A 20846-nucleotide genomic window follows, 5' to 3' on the forward strand; every position below is an offset into this window, starting at 1 on the left:
TCTTTCCCTGCCTCTCCTTTCCCTGTCTCTTTCCTTGTATATCCTTCTTGTATGTCCGTCTCTATATATTGCAACATATCTAGAAAAGTGCAAAGTGTATTTTCTAACCACAAATTTATAAAAGGTTTCTTTTCAACCCTCTGGGTCCATCTTATCAATGCTTGTTAGAGGTTTGAACCACTTCAGCCGTATACTTCATAAGTCACATCGCACACAGCTCGGGCTCACATTATACATGTGTAATATACAGCTGGGAGAAGTGAGGACAACGGCGGAGGTTACAGCCCCACATCATGTAGTCACTCCTTCTATCTATGTGACTCGAGAGTGAACGTTGCGAATATAAACTACATTTCCCGGCAGGCAGTTCGGCAGTGACGTCCTCAGTGTGCGCCGCGGCCTAGCGTTACTATAGTGACGGAAAAGCGTTTCCGAGGCCGCTGATGTTTATTATACAGACGTGATGCCGCGCTCCAGGTACTGTGCGTGTGCTGAGGAGGGGGGACACGGGTGAGACAGAAACCGGGATCCGATCCCCGAACATCCCTGGAATCCATATCTGATGTGGCCACGACTGATCGAAGCGATCGCATCGGCAGTCGGCAGAATGGCCTTCGTGTCTGTAGCCAAGTTACAGGGGCTTTGTGAAGAAAAGCAAAATCATATACTATGCAGCAGCTTACACGTTATTCGTTTTTATTTTATTTATTAATTATTTATTAGGGTTTTTTTTTAATAATTTCTGTGAGAAGTGTAACTTTTTACACGGAGCCCTGGAGGCGGTTATCACAAGCGTCAGTGCTAGTGAGCGGGCACTACCATGCCTGGTACTCATAACTAGTAATGAGCGGGCACTACCATGCCTGGTACTCATAACTAGTGATGAGCGGGCACTACCATGCCTGGTATTCATAACTAGTGATGAGCGAGCACTACCATGCCTGGTACTCATAACTAGTAATGAGCGGGCACTACCATGCCTGGTACTCATAACTAGTGATGAGCGGGCACTACCATGCCTGGTATTCATAACTAGTGATGAGCGGGCACTACCATGCCTGGTACTCATAACTAGTAATGAGCGGGCACTACCATGCCTGGTACTCATAACTAGTGATGAGCGGGCACTACCATGCCTGGTATTCATAACTAGTGATGAGCGAGCACTACCATGCCTGGTACTCATAACTAGTGATGAGCGGGCACTACCATGCCTGGTACTCATAACTAGTGATGAGCGAGCACTACCATGCCTGGTACTCATAACTAGTGATGAGCGAGCACTACCATGCCTGGTACTCATAACTAGTGATGAGCGAGCACTACCATGCCTGGTACTCATAACTAGTGATGAGCGAGCACTACCATGCCTGGTACTCATAACTAGTGATGAGCGAGCACTACCATGCCTGGTACTCATAACTAGTGATGAGCGAGCACTACCATGCCTGGTACTCATAACTAGTGATGAGCGAGCACTACCATGCCTGGTACTCATAACTAGTGATGAGCGAGCACTACCATGCCTGGTACTCATAACTAGTGATGAGCGAGCACTACCATGCCTGGTATTCATAACTAGTGATGAGCGGGCACTACCATGCCTGGTACTCATAACTAGTGATGAGCGGGCACTACCATGCCTGGTACTCATAACTAGTGATGAGCGAGCACTACCATGCCTGGTACTCATAACTAGTGATGAGCGGGCACTACCATGCCTGGTACTCATAACTAGTGATGAGCGAGCACTACCATGCCTGGTACTCATAACTAGTGATGAGCGAGCACTACCATGCCTGGTACTCATCACTAGTGATGAGCGAGCACTACCATGCCTGGTACTCATAACTAGTGATGAGCGGGCACTACCATGCCTGGTACTCATAACTAGTGATGAGCGAGCACTACCATGCCTGGTACTCATAACTAGTGATGAGCGAGCACTACCATGCCTGGTACTCATAACTATTGATGAGCGAGCACTACCATGCCTGGTACTCATAACTAGTGATGAGCGAGCACTACCATGCCTGGTACTTGTAACTAGTGATGAGCGAGCACTACCATGCCTGGTACTCATAACTAGTGATAAGCGAGCACTACCATGCCTGGTACTCATACCTAGTGATGAGTGAGCACTACCATGCCTGGTACTCATAACTAGTGATGAGCGGGCACTACCATACCTGGTACTCATAACTAGTGATGAGCGAGCACTACCATGCTTGGTACTCATAACTAGTGATGAGCGAGTACTACCATGCCTGGTACTCATAACTAGTGATGAGCGGGCACTACCATGCCTGGTACTCATAACTAGTGATGAGCGAGCACTACCATGCCTGGTACTCATAACTAGTGATGAGCGAGCACTACCATGCCTGGTACTCATAACTAGTGATGAGCGAGCACTACCATGCCTGGTATTCATAACTAGTGATGAGCGGGCACTACCATGCCTGGTACTCATAACTAGTGATGAGCGGGCACTACCATGCCTGGTACTCATAACTAGTGATGAGCGAGCACTACCATGCCTGGTACTCATAACTAGTGATGAGCGGGCACTACCATGCCTGGTACTCATAACTAGTGATGAGCGAGCACTACCATGCCTGGTACTCATAACTAGTGATGAGCGAGCACTACCATGCCTGGTACTCATCACTAGTGATGAGCGAGCACTACCATGCCTGGTACTCATAACTAGTGATGAGCAGGGCACTACCATGCCTGGTACTCATAACTAGTGATGAGCGAGCACTACCATGCCTGGTACTCATAACTAGTGATGAGCGAGCACTACCATGCCTGGTACTCATAACTATTGATGAGCGAGCACTACCATGCCTGGTACTCATAACTAGTGATGAGCGAGCACTACCATGCCTGGTACTTGTAACTAGTGATGAGCGAGCACTACCATGCCTGGTACTCATAACTAGTGATAAGCGAGCACTACCATGCCTGGTACTCATACCTAGTGATGAGTGAGCACTACCATGCCTGGTACTCATAACTAGTGATGAGCGGGCACTACCATACCTGGTACTCATAACTAGTGATGAGCGAGCACTACCATGCTTGGTACTCATAACTAGTGATGAGCGAGTACTACCATGCCTGGTACTCATAACTAGTGATGAGCGGGCACTACCATGCCTGGTACTCATAACTAGTGATGAGCGGGCACTACCATGCCTGGTACTCATAACTAGTGATGAGCGAGCACTACTATGCCTGGTACTCATAACTAGTGATGAGCGAGCACTACCATGCCTGGTACTCATAACTAGTGATGAGCGAGCACTACCATGCCTGGTACTTGTAACTAGTGATGAGCGAGCACTACCATGCCTGGTACTCATCACTAATGATGAGCGAGCACTACCATGCCTGGTACTCATAACTAGTGATGAGCGGGCACTACCATGCCTGGTACTCATAACTAGTGATGAGCGAGCACTACTATGCCTGGTACTCATAACTAGTGATGAGCGAGCACTACTATGCCTGGTACTCATAACTAGTGATGAGCGAGCACTACCATGCCTGGTACTTGTAACTAGTGATGAGCGGGCACTACCATGCCTGGTACTCATAACTAGTGATGAGTGAGCACTACCATGCCTGGTACTCATAACTAGTGATGAGCGAGCACTACCATGCCTGGTACTCATAACTATTGATGAGCGAGCACTACCATGCCTGGTACTCATAACTAATGATGAGCGAGCACTACCATGCCTGGTACTCATCACTAATGATGAGCGAGCACTACCATGCCTGGTACTCATAACTAGTGATGAGCGGGCACTACCATGCCTGGTACTCATAACTAGTGATGAGCGAGCACTACCATGCCTGGTACTCATAACTAGTGATGAGCGAGCACTACCATGCCTGGTACTCATAACTAGTGATAAGCGAACACTACCATGCCTGGTACTCATAACTAATGATGAGCGAGCACTACCATGCCTGGTACTCATAACTAGTGATGAGCGAGCACTACCATGCCTGGTACTCATAACTAGTGATGGGCAAAAGGTTATACACCGGGGGCAGTGGGGCCGGAGGTTATACACCGGGGGCAGTGGGGCCAGAGTTTATACACAGGGGGCAGTGGGGCCGGAGGTTTTACACCGGGGAAGTGGGTCCGGAGGTTATACACCGGGGGGCAGTGGGGCCGGAGGTTATACACCGGGGGCAGTGGGGCCGGAGGTTATACACCGGGGGCAGTGGGGCCGGAGGTTATACACCAGGGGCAGTGGGGCCAGAGGTTATACACCGGGGGCAGTGGAGTGGGGCTGGAGGTTATACACCGAGGTCTGTGGGGCTGGATGTTATACACCGGGGGCAGTGGGGCCAGAGTTTATACACAGGGGGCAGTGGGGCCGGAGGTTATACACCGGGGAAGTGGGTCCGGAGGTTATACACCGGGGGCAGTGGGGCCGGAGGTTATACACCAGGGGCAGTGGGGCCAGAGGTTATACACCGGGGGCAGTGGAGTGGGGCTGGAGGTTATACACCGAGGTCTGTGGGGCTGGATATTATACACCGGGGACAGTAGGGCTGGATGTTATACACCGGGGGCAGTGGGGCTGCAGGTTATACACCGGGGGGCAGTGGGGCCGGATGTTATACACCGGGGGGCAGTGGGGCCAGATGTTATACACCGGGGACAGTGAAACTGAAGGAAAAACTGGACTCAATGGATAAAGACCCTGTTACACGCAAGGACGTATCTAACGAAATATCGCCGGGGTCACGGATTCCGTGCCGCACATCTGTCATCGTTAGCGACATCGTTGCGTGTGACACCAACGAGCGGCCGTTAACGATAAAAAATACTTACTAAGTCGTCCATCGTTGACACGTCGTTCATTTTCAAAAAATCGTTGGTTGTTGAGGACGTAGGTTGTTCGTCGTTCTTGTAGCAGCACACATCGCTACTTGTGACACCTCGTGAACGACGAACTACAGCTTACCTGCGTCCTCCGGCAACGCGTTGGGAATGACGGAGATGCGGCTGCTCTCCGCCCCTCCGCTTCTATTGGTGGCCCACTCTGTGACGCCGAACGAACCTCCCCCTTTCAGGGGAGGTTGTTCACCTCCCACAGCGACATCGTTAGTGAAGGCAGTACGTGTGACACGGACAAGCAATATTGTGCGCCACGGGCAGCAATTTGCCTGTGACGCACAAACGACGGGGGCGGGTGCCATCACTAGCGATATCGCTCCGTGTAAAACCCCCTTAAGGCTTGTGTCCCAATTCTTTTCTTCATGTTGTGTATTACAGATCAGTGACACTGAGGGGACGGCCATTACAATTAATAGAGGCATATAAATGACATAGCGATGAATCCTTGTTTTCAATGTGCGATTTCCATTCCCTAAACTGATACGAGTATGTGACGGGGTATGCGACAGAGCAGTAAGGGACGCCAGGCCAAGGAACAATCCAATAAGATTTAATGAGGCAGGGAGCATAAAACATGCAATATTAAAATGGTTCTTTAGAGTCCACACAAAGGAAATAGGTCCGGGGCGCCAAGGAGAATGCAAAAGTCCTCAAAGTCCAATCGTCCATGTACGGGTGATAAGGAGCTGGCCTTAGCACAGGTCCTCACCCTTCACTCAACAAAGCATAACTAAAAACTAAAACATGGGGCTGAATCTCCCACCCCTCCTTAGATCCACCCCCTTAACATTTGCTACTTGTAGCTAGAAAAGGGTTCCTAGACACAGCCTCCAGAGATTGTGTACTAGGCAAGCCCCCTGCAGAGGAGAACAATATATATGCAACCCCCCCCCCCCCAAATCAAGGACAATAGCTACGGCTGAAGCCTGATTGCAATATGATACAGGCTGGGGGGATATAATGTTACAACCCCTTCCCCCCTCAATTGGTGTACGGACTAGTGACCTCAACAGGTCGCTTGTCAAGTTCACGTAAACATGGTGGACCTGACTTAGGGCTCTTCTTGCCTGGACAATCCGTCTGCATTTTGGTGTTGGCTGCCCCTTCTATATTGTATGGTAAAGTTATAGGGTTGAAGAGCCAGGCTCCATCGTAGTAATCGTCCATTGTCCCCAGAGACTCTGTTCAGCCAGGTGAGGGGATTGTGATCAGTAACCACAGTGAATTCTCGTCCATACAGATACGGCCGTAGTTTCCTAAGGGCCCACACTACGGCCAGACATTCTTTTTCAACAGTTGCATAGGCCACTTCTCGGTCCAGCAGTTTCCTGCTGAGGTAGGCGATGGGGTGCTCCTCCCCGGCTGCATTCACCTGGCTGAGGACAGCTCCCAGTCCATAAGCAGAGGCGTCCGTCTGCACAATGAATCTCCTCTTGTAGTCTGGAGCAGCCAGAACAGGGTCGCAGACCAAGGCGTCCTTCAGCCGGTTAAAAGCCTCATCACAGGCTGGAGTCCAGATCACCAGCCGGGGCATCGTTTTCTTCGTGAGGTCTGTAAGGGGCTTGGCCACACTGCTGAAATGAGAAACAAATTTTCGGTAATAACTGGCAGTGCCCAAAAAAGCCATAACTTGTTTCTTGGTTTGGGGTACAGGCCAGTCTCTAATAGCCTGGATTTTGGCAGGTTCAGGGCGTAACTTCCCTCCTCCTACTCGATGCCCTAGATATTGGACTTCACCCATCCCCAATTGGCATTTATCAGGTCGAATAGTTAGGCCTGCTGTGAGAATCCGGTCAAGAACAACAGCTACTTGATTCAGATGTTCCTCCCATGTGTGGCTGAAGATGGCGATATCATCCAGGTAGGCACAAGCGAAGTCGCCACATCCCCGGAGGATCTGGTCCACCATTCTCTGAAAGGTTGCAGGGGCGTTTTTCATTCCGAAAGGCATGTTTAGAAATTCATACAGACCAAAGGGGGTTATGAAAGCCGACTTTTCTCTACCTTCCTCCGTCAGGGGAATTTGCCAGTATCCCTTACTGAGATCCAAGGTGGTGACGTATCGTGCCCCAGCTAGCCGGTCTAGAAGTTCATCAATGCGAGGCATTGGGTAAACATCACTGATGGTATGGTCATTTAGTCGTCTGTAGTCCACACAAAATCGAGTACTCCCATCTTTCTTGGGTACTAACACAACAGGAGAGGCCCAAGGACTATGGGAGGCCTGAATCACCCCAAGCTGTAACATCTCCTCCAGCTCATGCTACATGGTGTTTCTAACTGATTCTGGTACCCGGTAGGGAGCCTGTTGTATGGGACGGATGCCCTGAGTGTCCACATGATGTTGGGTTACTGTGGTTCGACCTGGTCGGGATGAGAAAGCAGCCTGTCTCTGATGGAGCACTCCCAGCATTTGTTTTTTCTGTAAGGAATCTAAGTGATCTCTCAGAGGAACCTGTTCCACAGTGGATGGGGCTCTGGCTGCTTCAACAAGATCAGGTAATGGGTCCTCATCCTCCTGCTCATCTTCTGAAGCCAGCCGACAGCTTGCTATCATAGGTAATGTCCGGTCATGGTACTCCTTAATCATATTCACTTGGACAGTCCTTTGTCTTAGTCCCTGATCATCTAGAGCAAGAAGGTAATTGGTGTCGTTTAGTTTTCTGAGAACCCGGAAGGGACCCTCCCATGTTGTCCGGAGTTTATTTTGCCGATGGGGAACAATCATTAAGACTTGTTGTCCCTCTACAAATTCTCGATAGCGTGCTTTGCGGTCATACCATGTCTTCTGTCTGGTTTGAGCCATCCGTACATGATCCTGAGCCAAACTAGCAAGTTGAGCCAGGGTTTCCCGAAGCTTGAGGACATATGGAACAACAGGGCTTCCTGTATCTTCAACTTGCCCCTCCCAATATTCCTTTAGCAGAGTTAAGGGTCCTCTGACCTTTCTTCCATAGAGTAGTTCAAAGGGGGAAAACCCAGTGGACTCCTGGGGAACTTCCCGATAGGCAAACAGGAGATGGGGTAGGTACTTCTCCCAGTCGGAATCACTGTCAGTGAAGGCCCTTAGCATATTTTTCAGGGTTTGATTAAACCGTTCACAAAGTCCATTGGTTTGAGGATGGTATGCTGTAGTTCGAATTGCCCGTACTCCACAGGGTCGCCACAGACACTGCACCAACTCTGACATAAACTGGGAGCCTTGGTCCGATAAGATTTCACTGGGGAATCCTACTCGGGTGAAAATGGTAACAAGGGCCTCGGCCACCTTGGCTGCAGAAATACTTGACAAGGCCACGGCTTCTGGATATCGGGTGGCATAGTCCACAACAGTGAGAATGTACTGCTTTCCAGATTTGCTTGGTCTAGCCAGTGGTCCAATGAGATCGACAGCTACTCTTTGAAAGGGTTCTTCTATTATAGGGAGTGGTTGCAAGGGTGCCTTTGGGTGATCTCCGGGTCGCCCTCTACGCTGACATATGTCGCAGGTTCGGCAGAAATGCGCCACTGCTTGAGAAATTCCAGGCCAATAGAAAATTTGAGTCAATCGTCTCTCGGTGTGGGTTTTCCCTTGATGGCCAGCAGTAGGAATGTCATGAGCAAGGTGTAATAGGGAAATTCTGTATTTCTGAGGAACAATCAGCTGTTTGCTATAAGTCCAGGGCTTATCTAAGGAGTCAGCGTTGGTAACTCGATATAGGAGTCCATTTTCTCTGATAATTTTTTCCCCATTTTCTCCTAACTGCCCTACTTCAGCACGAGCTCTAAAGCTAGCCAGGGTGGGGTCAGTCTCTACCTCTTGTCTAAACTGAACTTTATCCCAAGTGACCTTCATATGAGACCCACAAGAAGAATCACTCACCAGCTGTGACGGCAGTTCGGGTGGCCTCAGTTCCATTGATGGGTTGAACACGTCCACATCTGCTGCTCTCTTTGCTTGACTTCTGGTTATCGCGCCGACAAAGTGGCATTGAAGATTCCCCACATCATTCCCTAGAAGAATGTCTGCAGGAAGGCCGCTCATCACACCAATCGTGCATTGTTTTGCTCCAAAGCCATAATCCAGGGTCACACTCGCTCTTAGAATATATCTCTGAGTACCTCCAGCCAATTCAATAGCAATTCCTGGTCCCTTTTGCACTGCTTCTGGTTGAATTACTCGGGGATCTGCGATGGTGAGAAAAGCCCCAGTGTCACGAAAGCCAACAACTTTTTGGCCATCCAGCACAACCTCCTGTAGATGTTTATGCTGAAGATCAGAAGAACGGGCGGCTGTGACTCGCACCCCATAGACTCCTGGTAGGGAAGTCAACATATCAGAGTCACTTGGCAAATCATCAGGGAATGAATCCAGCTCTTCTCCTGTTGAGGGTGTCTGTAGATAATGAACAGGCAAAGGGGGTCTGTAACTGTTTTGCCTCTGAGCACCTGGACAGTGAGCTTGCAGATGACCAGGCTGCCCACATCCATAACATCTGCGTTCTATGAGTCTTTTTGCACGTCGTACTCCCAAAGAGGAGGCAGGAGTAGTAGGAGGCACATTCACACGGGGTCCGCCATGTGTTGGTAGTCTATTGGGACGGTGAACATTGGAGGCCAAAGGACAAGGGACCACTGGTGTTGGGGAGCTGGTAGTTTTTTTGTCACCGACTAGTAGCCTTTTCCATTGAGGCTTGATGGTGAGCACCTCATCAGCTAGAGCGGCAGCTTGTTCCACAGTTGACGGCTTTCTCTCACGCACCCATTCTCTGATTTCCGCAGGGCACCTGGCATAGAACTGCTCTTTCAGGATGACCTGGAGGAAGGTCTCCCAAGTTAAGGCTCCCTCTCCCTCCAGCCAGTGATGGCATACTTGTTTCAGTCTGTGGGCAAACATCTTGAAAGACACTTCTCCATCACAGGCTAATGTACGGAACTTAGTCCTATAAGTATCTGGGGTCACGGCATAATGTTCCAGAATGGTCTGTTTTATCTCCCCATACTCACAATTCCACTGAGGGTCCATAGCTCTATAGGCGTCGGCAGCTCCACCCTCCAAGAGGCCCACCAGGTGTCTGCCTCGCTCTCTTTCTGGGACTTCCATTAATCGGCACTGATGCTCAAAGTCCTGGAAGAAGCCCTCAATGTCACCTGCAGCTTCATTAAATGGCTTAAAGTCCTTGCGGGACACTCTGGAGAATTCCCTTGTAGTGGGTGCTGTGGGTACAGTTTGTCTGGAGCCTCTAGCTGCTTCCACAGCAAATCTCCTCTCCAGCAATGCCCTCTCTTGAGCTCTGCGAATAGCATCCATCTTATATTCAATGGTGACCTCATCTCCCAGCAGTGCCATCTCCTCCTCATACCACACAACCCATTGACTTTTTTGGGTATTTACCTCCAGCTCCCATCTTTCCTCCCTTTGCTGTGGAAATTGTTCCTCGGTGCCATCTTGCAGGCAAGCGTTTTCCAATGCCTCAATTAGTTGCTCCTTAGAGAGTCCTTTGTAACCGACTCCTAATTCACGGGCCATTGTTTGTAGGCTCACCACAGTCCAGTTCCTGTATCCTGAGGTTCTGAATCCAGATGTTAATGGGCCGTTGTCCTCCATTCTTGCTGCTCTGATCCCGCTGCTGCCACCAGTTTGTGACGGGGTATGCGACAGAGCAGTAAGGGACGCCAGGCCAAGGAACAATCCAAGAAGATTTAATGAGGCAGGGAGCATAAAACATGCAATATTAAAATGGTTCTTTAGAGTCCACACAAAGGAAATAGGTCCGGGGCGCCAAGGAGAATGCAAAAGTCCTCAAAGTCCAATCGTCCATGTACGGGCGATAAGGAGCTGGCCTTAGCACAGGTCCTCACCCTTCACTCAACAAAGCATAACTAAAAACTAAAACATGGGGCTGAATCTCCCACCCCTCCTTAGATCCACCCCCTTAACATTTGCTACTTGTAGCTAGAAAAGGGTTCCTAGACACAGCCTCCAGAGATTGTGTACTAGGCAAGCCCCCTGCAGAGGAGAACAATATATATGCAACCCCCCCCCCCCCCCCCAAATCAAGGACAATAGCTACGGCTGAAGCCTGATTGCAATATGATACAGGCTGGGGGGATATAATGTTACAGAGTAAATATAGTTTTATGCTAACATGAATATCTCCATCTATTACCTCTGTATTACAGACTGCAAAAAAACCCCAACATGCTGCTTATGGAGCATTATTGTCCACACACATGTCTACTATTGCCAATAACAGCCAACAGAATTATGAATGCAGCTCTGGAGTAAAAGACACTACAGGCTGCAATTCAGATTCAGTACAAGGTCCTGTAATGTTTGTGCACAAATATATGTGGAGAACAAACTGTACATAAACTGCTGAAAGGTGAACACACAGGTCATGGTAGACTGTCCCGCTATAATATCACCGCTGACGCCGTGTTGTCCTCCTCTGATGGGACGTTTGTCTTTTTTTCAGTGATAATCTTTGGGACCTGGCAGTCGCCGAGGTGCAGGCGAAAGAAAACACCGAGGATGAATCCACAGCGTCTGCAGAGACCGACAGATCCGTGTTCTTCATAGGCAACAAAAATGGGGTAAAACCTCATCAAGGCCGATCCTGGGGGCAGGCAGATTCCAAGAAAAAGCCGCCGTGTACACATATCCTTAGGCTGAAAACACACGTGCAGTTTTTGGTGCAGTTTCTTGAGTTTCTGTGCTAAAAACAGCATCCTGTGATTCCATCCTACATGTGTTAATAACTATTAAAACCAGACACTGACCTAAGAAATTAGTAGGGACTGTCAACAGAATGATTTGATACATCTGACCGTGTGTGGCCCTATTCCTTTTCCTTAGTGTCCGTCCTTACACAGGATAAACGTCTGTCACCATTAATGACCTTGTGGATGGGATTGATAGTAAAGTGTCAGTCTTTGCTGATGACACCAAACTATGTAGGATATTAAAAACTGACCTTGATAGTACAATATTACAAAAAGATCTGGATAAGATGTCAGAATGGGCAGATACTTGGCAAATGAGATTTAATGTTGATAAATGTAAAGTAATGCACCTAGGACGGAGTAATCCTATAACTGCGTATACATTAAATTGAAGTAAACTCAGGACTACAGAACAGGAGAAGGACTTGGGTATTCTCATTACAAATAAGCTGAGCAGCAGCACTCAATGTCAGGCAGCAGCTGCTAAAGCAAACAAGATTCTAGGGTGTATAAAAAGAGAGATTAGATCCCGTGATCCCAATGTATTGTTACCCCTCTATAAATCACTTGTAAGGCCACATCTGGAATATGGGATCCAGTTTTGGGCTCCACATTTTAAAAAGGACATAAAGAAGTTAAGGGGGCTTTACACGCTACGATATCGTTAATGTGTTATCGTCGGGGTCACGTTGTTAGTGACGCACATCCGGCGTCATTAATGATATCGCAGCATGTGACACTTCCCAGCGACCTTAAGCGAGCTCAAAAATGGTGAAAATCGTTCACCATGGAGAGGTCGTCCCAAAACCAAAAATCGGTAATGGTTGATTATCGATGTGGTTCGGCACTCCTGTGGCAGCACACATCACTGTGTGTGACACCGCAGGAGCGAGGAACGTCTCCTTACCTGCCGCCGGCCACAATGCGGAAGGAAGGAGGTGGGCGGGATGTTACGTACCACTCATCTCCACCCCTCCGCTTTGATTGGCCGGCCGCTTGGTGACGTCGCTGTGATGCTAAACGTCCCTCCCCCTTGAGGGAGTGATTGTTCAGCAGTCACAGCAACGCTGCCGACCAGGTAAGTGCGTGTGACGCTCCTGTGATAATGTTCGCTGCGGCAGCGATCACACGAAATCGCATGCACGACGGGGGCGGGTGCTTTTGCGTACGATATTGCTAGCAAGTGCTAGACGTATCATAGCGTGTAAAGCCCGCTTTAGAGTCAGTTCAAAGTTACATTGTATATATCTGTTTAGTATTAGTAGCATTTTATTCTGACCTTCTTCATTTTTTCCTTTTGTTTTGGACATAGGGGAAAACCAGCATCATCCTGCGCTGTATCGACAGGTATTCCTTAACTGTTCCTCCAGTATTCACTAAAAGTAACCAAAGTGGATAATATGGGATGGGAGACTTCTTAAAGGAGCATTTGCTAGGACAGGACCTTCTGATTTCCTGGGGTCTGACCTTACAGTAGGGAGTACCAGATGTCTCCTCCACAGTCCTCCCTGACCATTATGTAATAACATGCTTCATGGTTGGGATATTGGGGGTCACAAAGAGTCGCTGCTGTGACCCAGTCTTGAATAATCTTAATGACCCATATACACAAGTTGCCCGTGGCCGTTAGACGGTTGCCAATCGGCTACTTTTAGTTCAGTTGTTGATTGTTAACTGGCCTGTTTATACATGTCGACCACAATTCAAAACTATCATTAAAGGGGTTGTCCGCTACCTGTAAAGTTGTCTCCCTTGAAAAAAAAAAAAGAAAAAATGTTGCACCGGCGCCGTCCCAGAGATATCTGCTGTTGGTTTGCTGGGGTCCGCGTGGCATTATGTTGCTTGTGCCCTGCAGCCATTATTGACGTGTTGCCCTCTCACTACTTCCACTTGTCCGAGAGAAGTAAGAGCACAGCAAGAGGGATAATTTCATTCAAAAAGGGTTGTTCTGGTAGTGGACAACCCCTTTTATTCAGGGAGTGTCAGCTCAGAGCTGAAGTTATACGTGTCGCCTAGAGCGAAGGGGAAGAACGACATGTCGTAGGCCACATGATGTTCTCCAGCCGGAAGGGCGACATGTCAGTAGTCACATGACGTTTGCCCAGCTGTCGACAGAGAAGGGAAAGAGGAACGTGTCGGCGGTCACACGCCGTTCTCCAGCCGCCGACAGAAAGCGAGGATGACATGTTAGAGGTCACACGACGTTCTCCAGCCGCCAAACGAGAAGGGGAAGAGCTACTTGCCAGTGGTCACACGACGTTGCCCAGCTGTTGACAGAGAAGGGGAAGAGAGATGTGTCGGTAGTAACACATCGTTATCCAGCCATCTACAGATAAGGGAAGAGCGACGTATCGGTGGTCACACAACGTTCTCTAGCAGCCGACGGGAGGGTAACAGTGATGTGTCAGCGGTCACACAACGTTTTCCATCCACTGACAGAGAAAGGGAAGAGCAATGGGTCGGTAATCACACAATGTTCTCCAGCCTTTTACAGAGAAGGGTAAGAGCGACATATCTGAGGTCACACAACATTCTCCAGCCGCCGACAAAGAAGGGGAAGAGCGACGTGTTGGCGGTCATAAACCGTTCTTCAGCCTCCGAAAGAGAAGGAGAAGAGCGATGTGTCGGCAGTCAAACAGCGTTCTCACTTCACCAAAAGAGAAGGGGAAGAGCGACGTGTCGGCGGTCACACGACGTGCTCCAGCTGCTGACAGAGAAGGGGAGAGTGACGTGTCGGCGGTCACACGACGTGCTCCAGCTGGACATACTGATAGTGTACACTAACGGTGTGACCTGTATCTTTGGTTGGTACATCAGTGCGGATGTGTGACTTATGGACTTGTTCCTTTATCATACTTGTGTTGCTTACTGAACATTTTGTATCCTGCAGAGGATGTTATATCACTATTTAGTGTGATAACGCTATCTCCTACAGTCTTACCCCTGTTACTCTATAACTCCTGCATTCCTATATAATAAGCCTATACCAGTCCCCATATGATATGTGAAATATTCACCTCACTGATCTAAGGCTTTGTGCCTATGACCTTTGGTAGAATTAGTTAGTTGGCATTGCCAGTAAAGGCACCTGTCTTTTCACACAAAACCTGTAGAAAAATATGGCCGTGCTACTTGCAGAAAATCAGATATAATGGATAACATTATAGCATCCGATAACGACTATTGTAGTGCGGCCATATTGAATGTTAGGAAGCTGCGAGCACCGAAGACCCTCTTTCTTCATCGTTCCTTATGGGAGACCCAGACCATGGGGTGTATAGCTTCTGCCTCCGGAGGACACACAAAGTACTACACTAAAAGTGTAGCTCCTCCCTCCGAGCATATACACTCCCCGGATGACAAATCCAACCAGTTCAATGCTTTGTGTTCAGGAGGTCACACACACATGCATCCTCTGATTTTTGATTTTTTATTTCAAAGATTTGGAAGAAAAGCGGGTCCAATCTGGACTCCCGGCATGTCCCTTCTCACCCCACTGTGTCGGCGGTGCTGTTAAGGTTGATTTTACAAGGCTGGAGCCTTCACATGCCGCGCTCCTTCACCATCCCCTGAGGCTCTGGCTTGAAGTGGGAGCCATCACGGTTCTCACTGCTTTGCAGGAGACCGGTCTCCATCCGCAGCCCTTTTCAGGATCCTGCCGGACGGAGCGCTCACCTCCCAGGGACCTGGCACCTGCGTCTCACAAGCTAAGTACTGAGACGTTATTACCACAGACAGTGGTCTTTCCAGGGGTCCCTTGTACTTTATATGTTGGGGAGAGTGTGTTATATGACTGTGTTAACATTTCCGGCCGGTTCTCCAGTTTTCACTGGAGAACCGCGCCGATGGTGCCTGCACACTGGCCGCATGTTTAAATCTAGGCCCCGGCTTCGCCTGAGGCCTAGTTTCGATTCTCTACCCCTGCATGTCAGTCAGTGCAGAGGGACAGTGTGGCTCCGCCCAGCGGCTGTTCAGCACAGGGAACGGACACTCCTCACTGAGGAAAGATTCCCTCTCCTGTATACCTCATTTGCCCTCCAGATCCAGCTCTCACAGTAGGCCCCGCCCCCTCTCCTCGCTCCGGCGCCATTTTCTCAGCGTTCTCAATGTCTGCATAACCACATTGTGACAAATGGAGGCCTGGGCTGGGGGATCTGGAGGGCACAGAGATGTCCCTATGTTAAACGGTCTGGCAAGCCACAACCTCCGGTTGTGCAGCTGCTTATATACTCTGTTTATATACTCTGCTGGGGGTCATTCTGGACAGAGCCCCCACTTCTGCAGCATGTCTCACATCAGAGCAAGGCTGCAAGGCTGTTCTTATTATACACTGCATGTAGACTCGTACTGCCTGTACCGAGCACATAACCACATTGTGATGCTAACATAGTGGTCTCTCAGCCTGGAAGCTCATCAGTGGTCCCTCCAGCTGCTCCGGCTCCGGTGGCTGATCCCCCGGTTTGGGCAGAATCCCTCTCTCCAGGGGACAGCTGTCCCGGACACTGCTGAGCATGCATCAGCCCCCTTCTCAGGGCGCTTCTGCTGCTACGGCTCGCTCAGCAAAGCTCACAGAGGATTCCTCATCTGGTCTCAGTCCCCGTCCTCCTAAAATGGAGTCGCAGGGTCCCCTTTCCTTCCTCGTCCCGCAGCTCTGATTCACGAGCCGACTCGCAGGACGAGGAGGATGCTTTTACTAGGGGCTCGGACGCTACGTCATGTACATTGATCTGTCCGAAGGTGACGCAGATGCTAATGATTTGATTCCGTCCATTATATTTGTACTGGACCTCAATCCGCCTGTATCAGGGGAGCATCCCCCTCTGGCAGAAGGGCATCAGTATACCTTAAGAGAACAAGGAGTGTGTTCCTTAACCACTCCAGTTTGTCAGCCCACTGTGTCCAAGCCCAGAGCCTGTCCTGACAGACACTTCCCAAAGCGTGGTTCTGATGACTGTTTCCCCCTCCCACCAGTGGTGGTCAAGGAGTGGGCTCATTCACCAAGGGTGGACCCTCCGGTGTCTAGGCTTTCAGCCCGGACAGTTGTATCAGTGGCTGACGGCTCCTCTCTAAGGATCCCACTGTCCGCCAGGTTGTCCTTCTGGCCAAATCTATATATGAGGCGGCAGGGGCCTCGTTCTCCCCATCTTTTGCAGCAGTGCAGGCTCTCAAAGCCATCTCTGCTTCTCTGGAGGAGATGCATCCCCTCACCTAGGGACTTTATGCCCGAAGTGGTTGCCTTAACTTCCAGGCTTCAGTCTTTTCATCCTAGGCCATGTCTGCCATGCTGGAGACTGTCACCGCACTGCGGTGGCCTCGGCTACTTCCCTCGCTATCCGCAGGCTCCTGTGGCTTCGAGAGTGGAAGGCAGATGCTTTTTAAGAAGTTCCTTTCTTGGTTCCCCTTTGCTGGGACCAGTCTATTCGGTGAACAACTGGATGAAATTATTACGGAAGTTTTTTGGCAGGAAGAGTACTTCCATGCCACAAACCCAGGAAACCTGTCCAGGGCAGGAACCAGTCGAGGTTTCGTTCCTTTCGTTCCTCTAACTGGTCGTCCTCTAAGCCCTCGGCCTCGTCCACTAACTCAGCCAAGGTCCGTAAACCAACTGGCGCATGAAGCCGCGTCCTCAGAAGTCCGCAGGAGCTGCGGCCACCAGGCAGCCTCCTCTTGATTATCTGGCCGCGCCAGCAACGTCCTTGGTCGGTGGCAGGCTCTCCCTCTTGGGCGACGTGTGGTTTCAACACGTCTTCGATCAGTGGGTGTGGGTTACCATCTCCCACGGCTACAGAATAGAATTCTATCCAGCCCGCCAAACAGATTTTTTCTGTCAACTCCCCCCTGCTCCAAGGCCGCCGCCTTCTCACAGGCCGTGGCATTCTTGCAGGCCAATGGAGTAATTGTACCAGTTCCCGACTGGGAACGGTTCTGAGATTTCTACTCAAATCTCTTCCTAGTCCCCGAAAAGGACGGTGCTTTCCGACCTGGATCTCAAGCTTCTCAACAAGCATGTCAGGTGCGGCATTTTTGGAATCTCTGCGATCAGTCAATGACCCAAGGAGATTTCTTAGCATCCATCGACATCAGAGATGTCTTTCTGCTTGTGCCAACCGCAGTTTCTCACCAGCGTTGGCTACGTTTTGTAATCGGAGAGGAACATTTCCAATTCGTGGCTCTCCCCTTCGGGTTCGCCACGGCCCCTCGTGTATTCACAAGGTCATGGCAGCAGTGGTTGCGGTTCTGCACCTCCAGGGGTTGGTAGTGATTCCTTTCCTGGACGACCTTCTAGCAAGGCTTCATCCAGTGCAGACTGTCAGTGGAGTGTCTCGCTCACTCTCAGCGGAGTGTCTCGCTCACTCTCGCCACGCTTGCAAGTCCACTCTGACTCCGACCCAGGACCTTGCGTCCCTAGGGATGCAATTCGAGACTCTGCTGGCACTTGTGAAGCTGCCCTTAGTCAAACAGCAGTCCCTTCATCTGGCGGTTCGCTCTCTGCTGAGGCTCCGCCGTCATTCCATCAGGTGCTGGGTCAGATGGTGGCGTCAATGGAAGCGGTTCCCTTTGCCAGTCCCATCTGCGTCCCCTGCAGCTGGACATTCTCCGCTGTTGGGACAAGCGGACCTCTTCCTTGCACAGGCTGGTGGCTCTGTCGCCACAGACCAGGAGCTCTCTTTAGTGGTGGCTTCGGGCCCTCTCTCTGTCCCAGGGACGCTCCTTTCTGGCCCCGTCCTGGGTGATTCTCACCACGGATGCCAGTCTATCCGGCTGGGGAGCAGTGTTTCTCCACCACCGAGCACAGGGCACTTGGACTCCGTCCGAATCAGCCCTCTCAATCAATGTGCTGGAAATCAGGGCTGTACTCCTAGCTCTCGTAGTTTTTCACCACCTGTCGGTGGGCAAGCACATTCGAGTCCAGTCAGACAACGCGACAGCAGTTGCCTACTTCAGTCACCAAGGCGGGACTCGCAGCCGCCTAGCAATGTTGGAAGTTCAACTTATTCCTTCAGTGGACGAAGGACTCCAAGTCCACCATATCAGCAGTCCACATCCCAGGCGTTGAAAACTGGGAGGCAGATTATCTCAGCCGTCAAACCGTGGACAGCGGCGAGTGGGCCCTGCATCCGGCAGTGTTCCGGTCAATCTGCCGCAGGCAGGGCACTCCGGAAGTGGATCTAATGGCATCCCGGCACAACAACAAGGTCCCGGTTTACGTGGCTCGCTCCCACGATCCTCAGGCCTTGGCAGCGGACGCGCTGGTTCAAGATTTGTCCCAGTTCCGTCTGGCCTACGTGTTTCCCCCCTAGCTCTCTTGCCCAGAGTTCTGCGCAAGATCAGAATGGAGGGCCGTCGGGTCGTACTCATCGCCCCAGACTGGCCCAGGCGAGCTTGGTTCCCAGACCTGCTCCGTTTGTCCGTAGAGGTGCCGTGGCATCTCCCGGACCGGCCAGACCTTCTCTCACAGGGTCCGTTTTTCCGCCAGAATTCTGCGGCTCTCAGATTGACGGCGTGGCTCTTGAGCCCTGAATCCTTACGGCTTCAGGCATTCCTTCCGAGGTCATCTTCACTATGACTCAGGCTCGGAAGTCTTCCTCGGCCAGGATTTACCACAGGACTTGGAGAATTTTCCTGTCCTGGTGTCGTTCTTCCGGCCATGCCCCTTGGCCGTTTTTCCTTGCCGACCATCCTGTCCTTTCTACAGTCCGGTCTGCAGCTAGGACTGTCCCTCAATTCCCTCAAGGGACAGGTCTCGGCTCTGTCAGTGTTGCTCCAGCGGCGTATCGCCCGGCTGGCCCAGGTGCGCACCTTCATGCAGGGCGCATCTCACATCATTCCGCCTTACCGGCGGCCTCTGGATCCCTGAGACCTTAATCTGGTCCTCACGGCCTTACAGAAACCCCCCTTTGAGCCTCTTAGGGAGGTTTCGTTGTTTCGTCTTTCACAGAAAAGTGGTTTTTCTGGTGGCCATAATTTCTCTCAGGAGAGTATCTGATTTGACTGTGCTCTCTTCGGAGTCACCCTTTTTGTTTTTTTTTCACCAAGACAAGGTGGTTCTCCGTCCGACTCCGGGCCTTCTCCCTAAGGTGGTGTCTCCTTTCCACCTTAACCAGGACATTTCATTGTCTTCCCTTTGTTCGGCCCCTGTGCATCGCTTTGAGAAAGCGTTGCATGCTTTAGATTTGGTGCGGACGCTCCGGATCTATGTGTCACGCACCGCTGTTCTTAGGCGGTGCACCTCTCTAAAAGGTCAGCGCAAGGGTCTCTCGGCTTCTAAACCGACCCTAGCTCGTTGGATTAGGTCGGCCATATCCGATGCCTACCAATGTTCTCAGGTGCCTCCCCCGCCGGGGATTAAGGCGCACTCGACCAGAGCTGTCGGTGCCTCTTGGGCTACGGCTCAGCAGGTCTGTCAGGCTGCCACTTGGTCTAGTCTGCACACCCTTTCGAAGCACTACCAAGTGCATGCTCATGCTTCGGCAGATGCGAGCTTGGGCAGACGCATCCTTCGGACGGCTGTCGCCCATTTGTGAAGTTAGGTTTGCCTACTTCTCAGTTTCTGTTTATTCCCACCCATGGACTACTTTGAGACGTCCCATGGTCTGGGTCTCCCATAAGGAACGATGAAGAAAAAGAGAATTTTGTTTACTTACCGTAAATTCTTTTTCTTATAGTTCCGACATGGGAGACCCAGCACCCTCCCTGTTGCCTGTTGGCAGTTCTTGTTCCGTGTGTTTTCACTGGCTGTTGTTGTAGACAGAGGTTCCGGTTATTCCGGGTTTTACTCTATCTCTACTTATGGGTGGATGTCCTCCTTCAGCTTTTGCACTAAACTGGTTGGATTTGTCATCCGGGGAGTGTATATGCTCGGAGGGAGGAGCTACACTTTTAGTGTAGTACTTTGTGTGTCCTCCGGAGGCAGAAGCTATACACCCCATGGTCTGGGTCTCCCATGTCGGAACTATAAGAAAAAGAATTTACGGTAAGTAAACAAAGAAGGGAATTTTGTTTACTTACCGTAAATTCCTTTTCTTCTAGCTCCAATTGGGAGACCCAGACAATTGGGTGTATAGCTACTGCCTCCGGAGGACACACAAAGTATTACACTTAAAAGTGTAAAGCCCCTCCCCTCTGCTATACACCCTCCCGTGCATCACGGGCTCCTCAGTTTTGGTGCAAAAGCAGGAAGGAGGAAACTTATAACTTGGTCTAAGGTAAATTC

General features: G+C 50.4%; 1 protein-coding gene across 1 annotated transcript in view; it reads left to right on the forward strand.

Moving 5' to 3' along the window:
- The first annotated feature begins 377 nt into the window (after positions 1-377).
- DYNC2LI1 (dynein cytoplasmic 2 light intermediate chain 1) overlaps positions 378-20846 on the forward strand; it is a 151014-nt gene continuing 130545 nt past the window's right edge. The window contains exons 1-3 of the mRNA XM_075338013.1: positions 378-477; positions 11386-11503; positions 12945-12979. Coding sequence (XP_075194128.1) covers positions 464-477; positions 11386-11503; positions 12945-12979 — 167 coding nt within the window. The 5' untranslated portion in view covers positions 378-463. The remainder of the gene's footprint in view (positions 478-11385; positions 11504-12944; positions 12980-20846) is intronic.

Source organism: Anomaloglossus baeobatrachus, chromosome 3 (genome assembly GCF_048569485.1).
Source record: "Anomaloglossus baeobatrachus isolate aAnoBae1 chromosome 3, aAnoBae1.hap1, whole genome shotgun sequence".
In the NCBI taxonomy this organism is placed as follows: Eukaryota; Metazoa; Chordata; class Amphibia; order Anura; family Aromobatidae; genus Anomaloglossus; species Anomaloglossus baeobatrachus.